The sequence below is a fragment of the Pithys albifrons genome, chromosome 2 (genome assembly GCF_047495875.1).
Source record: "Pithys albifrons albifrons isolate INPA30051 chromosome 2, PitAlb_v1, whole genome shotgun sequence".
Taxonomy (NCBI): Eukaryota; Metazoa; Chordata; class Aves; order Passeriformes; family Thamnophilidae; genus Pithys; species Pithys albifrons.
Genome location: NC_092459.1, coordinates 51,852,442 through 51,867,637, shown reverse-complemented (window position 1 = coordinate 51,867,637; position 15,196 = coordinate 51,852,442). Strand labels below are relative to the sequence as shown.

Here is a 15,196-nt window from a genome sequence, read left to right as displayed (position 1 = left end):
TGCAAACATTGTTCAGTAATGGCCGAAACACTGCTGTGTTAGCAATATTTGAACAACAAATCCAAACCACAGCACCGTACAGGCTACTAGGAGGAGAATTAATTTCTTCATTGCAGCCAAACCCAGTACAAGAACCTATGTCTTATGTTTATTTGCATATAGATTTAGAAACATTAGGAGAAGAAACAAATGTAAAAATTAAGCAACAGAAATAATAAGCAATGAGTTGCCTAGCGATTCCTCATGCAGACAAATGAATATTAAGAGCAATAATTAAGGGATTGTAGTATGTTATGAATCTAGAGCAAATTTAGGAACAAACCACGTTAAAGCACACAGACACAAAATAAAGGAAGAACCTTAGAAGTGTGTGATCCTTCTCTAAGGTGCTACCAATATTCTTTCAACAGATTCCTCTGCTAGACTCATCATCCACTTTACATTTTCTGCAGAGGTCTAGGGTTGGCTTATTATGTGTTCGTGCAGCCCTTATTAAAGACTCAGGTTTTAGTTTCATCTTAATTATTATTTCAATTGATAATATCATTATATGAATCAATGCCCATACAATAAAGCTTATAAAAAAACATCTCGTTTTCCCATCCGGATGACTGCAGCTTCAGATTTCATGTCCTCTACTAAAGGCTGATCCATTCCTGACTAATAACTTGCTCATGACACTATTATGAAGAAGGCCCATTCTGATTTTTTCTTTCCTGCTCCTCCTCTCCGGGATCCTATTCATAACTCACTTGTTTCCCCTCACATTTTTTGCATTAGTAGATGGTTCTGCTTTCAGACACAAACTATGCACGCAGCCCTCAGAACTGGTTGTTTTTACTAACCCACAGAAATACTGGATTAAGATTCCTGCACAACTATCAGCAAGTGATGTAATTCACTCTTTTTTCTCTGACACAAGCAGGGTTTAGTGGCATCTCTTGACTTTGATAAAAATTTCCTGTTTTGGTGGCTTTGTACAACAAAATCACAGAAAGTGGAGATGAAAATGACCTACTAGGTCATCTAATCCTTCCTTCTAGCAATGCAGGATAATTTCTGACAGAATATCTTCAAGTGTTTTCAGCAGTTTAGTTCTAAATGTCTGAAGTAACTAGGCCTCCATCAATTCCCACAGAGGATTATTCTACAACCTAATAGATCTCACAGTTGAGAAGTATTTCATTCCAGTCTGCCTAAATTTTCCCTTGCTTAATTTTATCCCATTACTCAGAGTTATGTTCTCTTGTTCACCCAAATATAGTCTTTCTAACCTCAGGGCCCAATTCCCTATGGCCTATTGCATTATATTGCCACTTACATTTACATCTGGAACGTAGCTTTAAAACTGACAATGAGAATGGCAAATTGAATTTGGTATTTTTTCATACAGTCATGAAATTAAAAATCTTGTGACAGGAGCCACTGACCATGGCCACACTTCACCTGTGTACAAATCATTGAAGAGACTGCAATTTGCATGTTCAAGTTGGGAAAAGAGAAAAAAGTCACTCAAGTTATTTACAAATTAAGGATTTTCTGCACATAGAAGAATAAAGTATTCTATTCATCTCTTCAAAAAGAGATGACTTTGTTATTGTGGGTACTAAGTACCTTTGCAGAAAAAAAAAGATTCTGGCTACAATAGCTCCCTTTAACATAGTAAGGGAGAGTTAAACAAGAATGAATGACTGGGAGCTGCAACTAACTGAAAATGAGGTACATGTTCTTAACACTAAGAGTGATAAACTACTACAGCACAGAGTGGATATTGCTTTCCCTGGTGTCTGCAGAAGATGATTGTTTACCTAATAGAAGATACAGATCAGACTGAAAAGGTGCCTAGCTGAAATATAGGAGTCTCTGACAACAGTGTCAGACTAGATAACCTGATGCTGTGTTGTAGCCTTGAGCATTATGGAGGTGTATCCTCAGAGATACACATGATAAACTAAAAGAGAATGCAGTGAAGAGTCAATGCAGGAATGCAGTCAGAGACAACTATTTCACAGGCTCTTTGGAAAACTAGAAATTCCTTACTACATTACTTTTCTCCTTTTCTAATTGAATTTCCAGCAATCAACAAGACAGATAAGGCTATTTAGTAAAAATCAAATTGTATCTACCCAAACACATAAAAACAGAAGAATCAAAATAGGTGAGGGACAGGACAAAAAATCCAGCAGAGCAGAGATGCTAACACAGCAGAAAGGCAATTCCCATGGATTCCATATGACTGGCTGTTAAGGGAGTCTCCTCCTGAATGAAGACAAAAGGCAGATCTAATATGTCCTACACTGAAACGTCAGAGCACTCAGTGGACTTTGAATTTTGTGCTCCATTATCATCAGTGATCAACACCATGATTTCAGAGCGTGCCTAAAGATGTAGCACGGCACCAGGTGGGATTTACGAACATGCCACAGAAGGCCAGGCACATAACTCCCATTGATTTTCTGTGAGGACTGAGCCCCTAAACTGCTTTCGTAAAAAAGTAGAGGCTGCGAGGTCAGCATGGTCACTTATTGCCTGTTGAAAGAGTCCTTCAGCAGGGAATGGTAACACTATTTATACCAAAACAAAACCAAACACTTTTGCCATTCCAGGACATGGTTAGGATTCAGTGTTCAAGAGCTAGATATTAGATGAACTGCAAAGAGAGAAAAAGTCAGAAATAAGTTTTTCCTGCCTTCTCTTTGTCTCTCCTTTACCTCAGTCTAAGACTGAGGCTTCATTGCAATTGATGTGGTGACTGGAGTAGAAGACTGATTTCATCTTTCATTCACTGTGAGTCAGCTTTAGAGGAAACTGCATCTTCTTTCCCATCCTTGCCCACTGTCACATGAAAAAAAGGAGATTTTCTTAAACCTTTAATATTTGGTTAGTGTCTCACTGCCCCAGCAAAGTCAAGACCCTTGTGCCCAACCAGTTTGTCATCATCCTATTATGGGGACTCCTCACTGGTCGGTTAAGCAAAGTGAAGGGCCATTTGACTGACTTGTTCAGGGTCACACACCAAACAGAGAGACCCTCTTCTGGGTCTTCACACCTTTTTCCTCTGCCAGAAACTGCTAGCACCTACGAAGGGCTCAATAGTTTACAGAATGACACTCCTTATTAATATCATAATGATAGGTTAAGGTTCAAAGATTGCCATTGATAGTATCTGACTGTAAAAACATATTCAAAATAATATACTAAAGAGATAATCATTCAGCCTGCATAGAGTACAGTTCTTAACTAATTGGTTCCCCTGTCGGGGAGAAGACAGGTTCAGTCCATGGGCTGATCCCAGAAGTTACAATAGAGCCTTCCCTAACTTCTCCCATTCTTAACTTAGTTTTAGACTATTTATTTAAGGTTAGGCGGAGCTTGAGTGGCTTTAGTCATATATATCTTACTCAGTGAGGCGTAGTTGTACCTTGGGGGCAGATATCTCGGTATATTATCTGAGATAACCTTGGCATGGGGACATGCATCAGTCCAAGGTGAGTGATTTTGCTATAGTTGCTCATTCAACAGCCGTACATGTTCCTTTATCTTCCTTGGTTTTCAGCTGCTGTGCAACTTATCAGCTAGAAAGTACCACCAGGTTCCCTCCTCTGAAAGAGTTTTGGCAGAGCCTGGCTGTGGTGTCTCCATTCCACCCTCCATTCAGTCCCTTATGCGTGTCTGAGATCAAGTATGTGGACAACATTTCATCCAGGGTGTAGCAACCCAATTTCCCCCTGTAATTTCCATACTATTATCTTTTTACCACCAGTCATCTTCTCACATCTCCATATGTTGTGCAAAGAAAGCTCCAGCATAGAAGAAGTTGAATATTCACTATCTGCAGTGCCTGCCCTGTTCATGAAATGTTAGTAGTACGATGAATAAGACCTATTCACTTTTCAGTGACCCATTTGATTATTGGAAGTTGAAGGCTTTCAAGGCTATGCTGAGTATTGCTCAGTCCAGATCTAGTGTTTTGTGTTTGTTCTTTTCCATCTTTGACTACACAAAGTAGGGAGTGATGTGAGAAAGGGAAATGGCAAATGATATTGGTAAGACCTGACTGGCAAAGAATCAGCAATGTTAAGCCGTTAATAAATTCAGATAAAAGGGAGAAGGCTTGGGCTTATACTACCAACTCACTTTTGGATGTGTTGGAAAGAGAATCTTCCTTGAGCAAAACATAGGAGTCATTTTAGTGTCTGACAGGCAATCTCTTCTGACACTATTGTCAATCTCATAAAGAACTTTTTGGGGAGGTATGATACTAGAAATAATCAAGCTTGAAGGTGATAGATATTCAATCTAAAATCCACACAGGTAACCAAATAAACAATTTGCCTTTGGTATTTCAGATATGTAGAACAAACTATCTGTGTTGCGCAAGCAGCTGGGTGGCATAGCTTTAATTAAAGAATCTAATTTCTTGCCTCAACCCTGTTTATGTTGGTCTAGAGATTAATGCAATGTTTATTTTTCCAGTCACATCCAGAGGTAACAGGATTAGAATATGCCTATGCCTCAAACAACGCAAAGTTAATCTTTTTAATGAAGGAAAAATTTCTGTGCCCTCAAAATAAGATGTGCATCTGAGTCAGCAGGCCTGATATTTAGGATAATTACTCTGTGTTAAATACCCATACACAGATACATAAGACAGGTTGAAATAGCTATGCAGTGCTATCTATTTTCTGCTGTTGCTCCATGGACAAGTTGAAGGCTTGACTCACAGCTAAAGTCAGTCACTAGAAATCCTCAGAGTCTGGGATCAGGCTGTTTTTCTTTCCTTTCTTTTGCTTTACACATAAAAAAGAAAATTCTCCCTTGACCTTGAAATGAATCTTTAAAAGCTTTTAGTAAATTTTGATGAGCACATACTGGATAAAGACATTCATGTATTTAAAGTATACTTCAGTCTCTTGTGTACCTTTCCCCTAGAAATACTCATAGATCAAAGGTATTTCTGACTTATAATCAGGCATTCCTTACATTTCAATCTTAGTTACAATTGTTTAACCTTTCAGTAAATGTTCCCAATGGCCACCCTTGCTCTCCTGATTTGTTTTTCAAAAAGCAGAGAAGCAGAGCCAACTTTGTGGCTTTGCTATATGTAACTCTGAGAGACTAACTCAGATGAAGTATTATTGAATGATTAGGAAAATAGAGCAGGCAAATATTCTTTAATGGAAGAGCCACACATAACTGTAGTTATAAAAGCATTGATTTTAAGCTTGATTTGCCATATTTTCTGCATGAGGGTTTTTTCTCATGGATTCTGCTTCACTTACAAGAGTGCAATTAGAGTAGTGTGTCACCTATAAAGATGAACGAACAGGTGTTTCATTATTTAAGATATCCCTTTTCACAGGGGCATCTATGTTCAGAAATATGAAAAATATCTTCATCCCAGTGATAATGTCTGTAGATGCCCTCTGTACGTCATCTGTCCAACAGAAAGAAATAAATGGAAAGGTATTGAGAAGTATAGAAAAAGATATCACAAGGACGCATAGCATAAACAAAGCCTATTCTGGCTGAAAAAACCTTCTAACTTCTCGGGATCATTCAAAAGGCTTTGGTGCTCAGCTTTATTAAGAAAAATTTAGAGAGTGTATCCCCCATGCTATTTCAAGAAAAGATAAAAAATGCTGAAGAAAATATTCAGCTCTTATAATATTTGCACTAATCAAATGCCAGTTTATTCCAGGAAAATATCTGATTCCTAAATTTTAGGTAATGTTATTGCTTACATTAGCTAAATAAAAGAAGATTACCTTTCCCTGAAATGACTGCAGCTTCTGTTATTAACTACACTTACAGCTTCCTGTGTGTGGATGACTGTGATCTCATATCATGTTCCAGAAGTTTTGCTTTTTTAAACCATTTCTGATGAATACAGAAAAAAAATGGAACATAGAAACACAGACTTTTTTAGATTGCAAAAGACCTTTAAGATGACCATGTTCAACCTTAAACCCAGCACTGCCATCTCCACCACCAAACCATGTCTCCAAGTGCCACACGTGCACTTCTTAAGTACACAGAGATCATGAGTCCATCATTTACCTGGGCAACCTCTTCCAATGCTTGACCACCCTTTTCATGAAAATTTTTTTTCTAATATCCAGTCCAAACCTCCTCTAGCACAACTTGTGGTCATTTCCTCTTGTTCTATTGCTGGTTATCTGGGAGAGGAGATAGACACTCACTTTGCTGCAACCCTTCAGGTAGAGTGACAAGGTCCCCTCTGAGCCTCCTTTTCTCCAGGTTAAGCAACCCCAGTTCCCCCAGTCGCCCCTCATACAACTTGTGCTCCAAGCCCTTCCCTAACTCAGTTGTCTTCTGGATAGCACCTTGTCTTTCTTGCAGTGAGAGGCCCAAAACTGAACAGAGTGTTCAAGGTGCAGCCTCACCAATGCTGAGTACAGGGCAATGATTACTACCCTAGTCCTCGCCACAGGATTTCTGATACAAGCCAGGATACTGCTCATGCATGAGCATGTATTTAACACAGACATGAATGTATTTCCACCTGCTCTGCAGGGATCAGGGTGGTAGAACACTGAATCCATTCCAGCAAGTACAAGGCATAAAGGAGAAATCGCCAATTAATGGAACCATGAAATCACTGGTACAGTTGAAATTGGCCAGGTGTTTCTTAGCAAAAGTGCAACTGGATCACTTGTTCCTCACACCCCTCCTCTACTTGTCTGGGTTTTTGTTGTTGTTTGTTTGTTTTTCTCTATTGAGCGATCTTTTTAAATGATCTTGGGAAATCTGTTTGAGGTAACATTTAGTATTTCATCCATGTGCCTTGCCACACCATTTTCTGGAAATCTATATGGGCTTTAGGCTGCTACCTGCCTCTAACGCTCTGCTGTTCAGAGCTTGCAGGCATTTTCTGGCTCTGCAGAATATAGAGCTGCTCTGTAAATGGTGATAGACATGATCATATGAGGAGATAGTGCAGAGGAGAAGCAACACATACAAGGGTTGATCAGAAGACATTTCAAAAAGCCTGCTACTGTGAATGGGGAGGAAATAGAGGTGACAGTGAGGTGAAAAGGCACTCCTTCACACAGAGTGGAAGGGCTTGAATATTTTTCCTGCTTCAATGGAAAATGATCTGTCAAAATTTAAGAGTATTATCACCAATTTTCTATTGTAATCAACAATAGAAAATGAGAAGAATGTTAACTAGTTGACTGTTTTTTCATAGTCCTACACTATTCAAACCACTCTATATGCCACATCCGTTAACAGTATATTTAAAGAATTCTTTCTTATAGTCCAGTCTCATGTTGCTTGAGAAAATTTGATTTTAACTTCTAGAAGCTCCACATCTGCCCATTTTTATCCAGCCATAATAACATCGTCTGCAGTTTCCCCTCATTTTGTGTGGTGAAATCTCTGCAGGCTAGAGCTTTAAGTGCATAACCTGCAGTCTGGGATTCAAGGCTTATTGGCCTTTGCTAATAAATTTCCCTGTTATTCCCAAGTTATTCTCAAAGAGGTTATTTTATTTCTGGTCAGAGAGTTACCTGCAATCACCAAATGGGTCAGAAACAGCTCTGAAGCAGTAGTGCCTTGCTTTACCTTGTGCACATCTTCAGACTCATCGGTACAGTGAGATGCTTTCCATATATTCACAAAGAAATGATATTTGGAAAGGCAGGAGGAGGTTTTTTTGTCTGTAGTTGTCACAGAGCATATGGCAATACCATGCTCAGTGACTAACCCAGGGAACAAAATCAAGTGTTGGTCCAAACACAGAACTTTTCATGTGGGAAAAATGTTGATATTTCTAAACAGCTCTTTTATGACAATGTTGAATTTTAAGGTTTTGGGGAAGTATATTAAAAATTTAATCTTACATTAAGAGGACCAATTTTGATAGAACTTTCCTAGATTTTAATTCCACTGAAAAGAAGAAACAATATTGCTTTAAATTTATGGAATATGGAATTTTTAAAATCTCTATTGTAAAGAGAGACATTACAACAGAACACAGCAGAACCCTGAGAAAACTCCCCTTTATGTGAGCATCTGTCTCAGAAGTGACTGAAATCAAAATACAGAAATGTGCTGGTTTAAAGGTGAACCAGCAGGGGAAATGAACTCGCCACAAGAGAGATTATAAGTCAGACCTAAAATTTAATAATAATATTACAATAGCAACACTGACACACAAGGAAAATTGCTTTCAACTCACAAAACCCCAGCAGTATAACCCAGTGTCCTGGGGCACAAACCCAAGGGGGGTTTGTTTGCCCTTGTGCTGAGACCCCTGTGGTTCCCTCAAGTCCAGAGCAAAAGGAAAAGAAAAAACCTGTTGGTGCAGGCGAGGGCTGTGGTCTGGGCGAGAGCAGTGATCTCCTCCTGTCAAGGTCCTGCTGCTGCTCTGGATCCGACAAGAGGTTCCCAAGGTCTTCTTACCCACCACTTATGTACCCTCAGGGAGCTCTCAGTCCCTCCCCCTGGGCGGGGACTCACACAATGGGTGATTAACTCTGGGAGCCAGGGGGTGTTGAACTGTTGATGGCCCATTAGCAGCTCCGCCCCCCTCAGGCTGGGTGTGAAGGTGATAATGGCTCCCTGGGCAGCTGCTGCTAATGGCCCATTGACCTTGGGGAATGAATAGAGGGGGTAGAAAACACAGCTTTGATCACCCCCACACAGGGTTAGCTGGTACCTCCTGCTGAACTAGGACAAGAAAATACTCCCAAAAGCTTTTAGATGTGGTAAGGTTAAAATTGGTTCATGAATGACATGTAATTAGTGTAAAATTATCAAAAATAATACAAATTAAATATCAAATGGATAAGAAATCCTTAAAGACAGTTCAGAATTGAACACTTCTCAGAATTGTTGTAATATTAGTTGAAATCAATACTATATTTTGAAAACTGGTTTCAAGATCCCCAAGTAAATGAAAAAAAGGAAATGTTAGAACACAGCGTATTTTAATAGGAAGCTTGAAAATGCTTGTTTAATTGCTATATGCTCAATAGCAGTTTATTTTTCAAAATGCTCAGCTATCTGGGGTGTCTTCCTCTTTTTCCACTGTAAATCACATAAACTGCAAATCTTGCTACTTAATAAATTGGTTTTAAATTCTGGTACATCTGCTAGCTTGGGAGCAGACTGTAGTGAGACTGGTCTCTAGGCGACTTTAATTATGTTTTCGATTCACATGATGGAAGTTCTCAGCCATCAGATGCCACCTGCTATTATTTTTATTTCCACGCTTGTGAACTCTTGCTCAGGGCAGCAAAAGGAACATTAGCTGTCATACTTGTAAGGTGTGGTATCGTAAAAGCTCTGCTCTTTTATTCCACTTGCAAAGCCAGAACCAAGTTCCCAAAGCATGCACTCAATTGTGCTTTGGTTGATAATAACAGCCAGGAGCCTTTTTATTTTCTTTTTTTTTTTTTTTAATTCTGGAAAATCAACACAATTTTCATTTCAGGGCACTGGAAAATGTTTTCAGCACAGTTCTTTCTGATCCTTGAAGTTCTGCTCATTTTCTGTCCTCTTCTCTTTTTCTTCTCCCACTTTTAATCACAAGATGAATACCTGATGCAAAATAAACAGTAAGAGGCAAGAAATGATGCAAGATTTGTGTGTCTTATTAGGAACATTCTTCTTTGAGAGCTATGGTCACATCATGTGAGGCATCTTCAAGACACAACTTATTTTCTGTGGGTACATGTAGACCATTAGCCATTCTGGTATGTGATCATCAGTTAAAGACAGAGAGAGTTAAAAGTGTTAGCTGAGGTCTAGGATAAGAATTTCTCCTTTAGCAACTGCTTAACATTTTAAATTTCTCTTTAGTTTCTGATTCAGTGAATCATGTTTTTCAGAGGCATCTAGTAATTCTCCAGGGTCTTGGTACTTAGTCCAGATCAGCCATGGAGGAATTTATGGGGTTACAGTATGTTTAATTAGAATATTATCTATCACTCAGTTCAGACACTGTCATTTCCCATCGATGTTGAAATGAATTTCTGTTTGTAAAATTGATATTACCATCAAGTTCTTTGGGAGGCTTTCAAATAGAAAGGTTAGTTTGTATGTATGTATATGTATGTATGTATGACCAAAAAGAAGGTTTGGAAAGGGCTCTCCCCACATGGGTGTGCCCTTCCAGCCTGCGCAGTGGATTTTTTAGGTGAGGCACAGTGTGCACAGAACTGGCCCCACCATTTAAGTTCTGAGGTCCATCTGCCACAGCCCAGTGAGCTTGGACAGTGACAGTGAAGTCCTCGGGACTGTCACAGCACCCAGTACTAACTGGGGCTGACCCTGCTGAACATCCGAGATCTGACAGGATCGGATGGCAGGGAGGCATTGAAGTGCCAGGGGACGGTCCCCACTGAGACTCAAACTCATGACCTTGGGATTTGGAGTCCAGAGTGCTCTCCATTACACCACGGGACCGCCCGGTTAGTTTAGATACAAAATATAAAACAAGGCTTCCAAGAGTAAGAGGGATTTTAGCCAGCTATGTAAAACTATGCATCACTATCCGAGGTATCAATGTATTGTCTCTGAAATATTAATTTTTCTGAATAATACTTTTAATGTAAGATTTTTTTAAATACCCTTTTTATGCCTGAGAGATTTTTAGGAAGGAAAGGTAGAGAGAAGCCTTTCAAGAGAGTGCAATTTCCCATAACTTGCTTTTAGATATCAAAAATATAGGTTGTATGGAGCTGCCGAAGATCTCCTGTTCTGAAATGTACAATGTACACTGCATTATAAATCCATTGCTAAAAATGGTGTAAAAGCTTTGTGAACCCCAGATCTGGAATTCACTTCAGAGCAGTGTTTGAAATATTCCATTTTTGAAGCTTGTTTTAACTCAACCAACCACACTCCGTACCAGAGTACTGAGGCATTCTTGAACATAAATTATGGCTTTAAAATATATGAAAGTATGTTGTCTTAATAAATTATAATTTATATGAAAAAAGGAAATAAAGAACCTGAGGGCTTTATTTAGATCCAGACTGTTATTGTAAATGACACTGTCAATTTTCTTTACTTCTTATAACCTCCAGCAATAGATTATTTTGATAAATGATTCATATCCCTGCAATATATACCTTTCAAAATTTCCATATCTGGCAACTGATAGGCATTTATTGAAGGCTTCAATAGGCTCCTTAGCCAGATAACATGGCTAAAAGCTGCCTCATGATTAATTTCATCTAAACGTGGTAATTATCATACTTTGAAGTAATGCCTGCAAAACATGCTTTCACAGAGAGTTAGTGGAAGCAGAGGATTAACCTAGAAGCATTTCAGTTCAGAGCAGCATATCGCCCAAGCAGAAATGTATTTCCTCCAAATTTTTCAAGGGTGGTGGGTTTTTTTTAGACTACTTGGCAGTCATTTGCATTAGCTTATCTCGTATCAACTTCTTCACAGCAATTTAGAAAGCAACAGAAACTGAAGCAACCTTGTATTTTTAGTAGTAATGGGATAGTCTTGGGTTTGCAAGCAACTTAATTTGGCAATATCTGCCCTGAAGTATTTCTTGTATTAGTGATTAAGAGCACAATTAATTTATCATTTGTGTATGCTGTGGACATAAGCATTATCCTGCCTATATTTCAGACACACTGTAGATTATTAGAGAGAATTCTAATTTCATCATTGCCATCCAGAGGAGTAAGTTCTGCCTCTATGCACCCCTTTGCTGCTGTCTCACAAGACCTCCATGAACTATTTCTTAGTTGTACAGGTGAGACTAGTGAAATTTATAACTCCTTAGTAAAGATTCCAAATATTAGCTATCAGAAAACATGTTCTACAAAAAACTGGCACAAAAATTCTGCCTTAAGTGAAGAGAGACTGAACAGTCTGGTTAAGTCTTTCTGGTAGACTTCCTGGCCATGATGCATTTTGATTCAGCTGAGTCATTTAAATTTTAGTTAAATCACCCAGGGACAGATTTTTACATGGTCCATGTGCAGGACTGAGTTTCTCCAGGTTCCAAAGGTGCTAGGTGGGAAGCCTTCCAAACTAGGCATCAGTTGTATGATTGTCAACAATTGTAAGAAACAAGTGCCTTTCGTTACATCTCTATACTTAGGCTCCTGATGCATCTTCCCTTGCATTTATGCAACCTTACAATGTGGACTTGTAGAGCAATCATAGGTCAGCCAGTACTTGTAAGCCATGTACTGTAAGCCAGTACTTGTACTCAAACACATGTCAAATGTCATGGATTACTATACAGAAATTAAATAAAACTGTTCATGCTCACATAGGTTATGTTGTGTTTACACTTAGGGTTAAATTAGTGTAACTGTACCACGAAAGAAACAGAGGTGAACTGAGTCACCATATCGTTCAAATGCACTTTGCAGCAAATAATATATTTCATGTCTAAAGAATGCACTGCAGGTTTCTGTCTACCTATATCCTTCCTGTGTTTTATCCATATGTGTGTTTTTTTTTTTATCTTACAGATAAAAAAGAAGCTGCCATGTCCAAAGAAATCAAAAGTAAGAAGCTATCTTTTTTATATGCCATGCAGTTTCAAGGAGTACATTTCAATAATCCAAAAATACTTATTGAATTGTTGAAAATACAAAGAAAGCAGCTGCACCCTTTAAAATTGAAAAAAATTACATATTTAGATTTCTGCTGCCTCTTACTTTCTAAGTCCATTCTTATCCTATTTTAATTCTTCACTCCTCTTTGTGACTTACAGTTTTTCCTTCTACTCTTCCCTATCACTGTCTTCAAAAGCAAAAGTTTCATGGGGAAGGAAATGTCAAACTTAGGTCTCAGCTGAATGTGCTGCCAGTGGAGGCAATTTTCATAAATGAGCTGAGAAGACTGATAGTTCAACATGCTGAGGACCACCAAAATCATCTTCACAAGTGCAAATCAAGAGCCCTGCCTACCTAGTTACTTCTGATTCTAACAGAGAGATTTTTGAGAGACTTCTGAGGAGACAGGAGAGTTAGGGTTTTCTGAAAAAAATAACCGCAAAATGCTCTGAGAACGTGGTATTGTTAACACAAGAATGTCTTTCTTTTCTACATATTTGCAAGTAGCAATACCTCAACACAGTAAGTATAGTAAGACAGTTTCTCTGATAAGACTTCATCTGCTCAGCTCTGTTCTGAAAGTATGGTGTATAAGAAAAATTAGGGAAACTGTGGGTCTTCAAAATCTTATTTAAATTCATGATTAAAGAATGCACTGAATCCTATCTCCATATATGATCTTTCCTGATGTGCATGGCAGAAAAAAACTCCTGCCAACCTCAGTTTTGCAGCAATTGATTAAAAGATTTCTTTTGATAGTTCAGAAAAGGTTATACATTGGTTTCTTGTTAAATTTTTGGAGAAATATTTAACAAAATATTCAACAGACTTAGTCTACAAGTAACATCCTGTTAGTGAAATAACTGCCAGTTTGCAAGCAGGTCTTAACAGATCTATTAATTTGGGCCCATGATTCTGCATAGCAGCTTTCCAGTGCTGAAAGGGGGCTTACATGAGAGCTGGAGAGGGACTTTTCACAAAGGTATGCAGTGTTGGGACAAGGGTTATTAAGTTTAAACTGAAAGAGGGTAGTTTTATATAAGATATTAGGAAAAAGCTCTACTATGAGGTGGTGAGTCTCTGGCACAGGTTGCCCAGAGTGGTTGTGGATGCCCCATCCATGGAAGGCCAGGTTGGGTGGGGCTTGGAGCAATCTGGTCTAATGGAAGGTGTCTCTGTCAGCATCAAGGGGTTGTGAACTAGATGGCCTTTAAAGTTCCTTCCAATCCAAATCATTCTATGAGTCCTTTCATGGGAGAATTCCCCAGCAGTTGTCATAGAAAAAATTCCCAGCTCCATTATGAAATTTGCAGCTGAAACCAGTTCATGTGAAGATGTAGAGTTATTAGCACTTAAACAATTTGTGAATTACAAACTGAATGCTTGCAAAAGAAAGTTTAAAACATTGGTCAATTTTGTTTCAATGCTACTGAACATTTATGTCAAAAATAAATGTTATAAAAATTTTTGATCAAACATATCCTTAATTTTATTTTTTTTTCTCAGTTATAGTTATTCCAGTTGCTCAGGAATCAAATATTCAAAATGAAAATAAAAATCTCTGTAGAACCAAAAGGATCCTAACTTGGTTTGTTTTCATAGTTGTTGTGAACGAAAAGTAAAGAAAGTCTCACTGTCCACAACAGTCCAGCTGAGAGCTCAGAAGTGACTTGAAAGAGTCCTGCAATTTTTTTATTAAGTCCACCTTCATATTTGTATAACATATGTGTTGGATCTCTTGCTTCTGCAAGAACAGGCACTTAGAACAGTAATACTAAGTAAATCCTTCCTCGAGGTCTTTTACGTATTTCCCTGAAGGAGGGTTGAGCACCCCAAGTAATTACAATGCTGTGATAATAACTCAGTTGGGATATAATTATCTGCTGGGGGCTTTTAAATGGATGGAAACAAAACAATGCCACACATGCAAAGTATATTTTGTTTTCATTCTGTTTCACAGGACAATCTATGCATGTTTTATGAACTTCTCAAAAGACTGGAGGGAAAAACTCAAAATTACATTCCTGATTTAGCCATGCTCTTTTTCTTTGTAATAACACAGTGGCAGATGTGAAGGATTAACTAACATTTTTTTGGCATTCTGTAATTCAGCTTGTGATTAAAATGATTAGTTATTTCCTCTCAAAAGATGGAAATGTGAATTTTAATTTACAGGACTATCTAGTTGATACAAAAATTCCTTTATGACAGTTGGTGGAGTTTAGCTTATTGATATCTGTTAAATTATTGAGGTTTAAGCACAGTCTGTCTTGGTAGTTCCTGAGGATAAAAGCAATTAACTAAACACTAGTAAAGAGTAAATAAATCTAGTAAACTACTTAGACTCTTCTATCAAGGGCTGAGATTCCCTAATCCACTTGGCGATGCACATACCCTTCGTCATTTGGACTTTCATTCTGCAAGGACATGTTTACCAGCAAACAGAGTACAGTGAAAGTGCTTCATGAAAGGACAAAGAACAAAACTACAGTTAAATGCCTTGAGAGGGCCTGTCTCTCTGGTAGGAAAATACATCTGTTATTCTTTCAAGTGCAGGATCAAACATGAAGATGTTCTTCTAATGCTCCTCCATTCCTCAGGATTGAGAGAGATTCCTGGTATAACCTGGTCTG

The 15,196-nt window shown here is 38.3% G+C and overlaps 1 protein-coding gene across 1 annotated transcript in view; it reads left to right on the top strand.

The window, feature by feature from the left end:
* TRDN (triadin) overlaps positions 1-15,196 on the top strand; it is a 221,117-nt gene that overhangs the window by 118,686 nt on the left and 87,235 nt on the right. Inside the window, exon 17 of the mRNA XM_071547897.1 lies at positions 12,477-12,512. Within this exon, the coding sequence (XP_071403998.1) occupies positions 12,477-12,512 (36 nt within the window). The remainder of the gene's footprint in view (positions 1-12,476; positions 12,513-15,196) is intronic.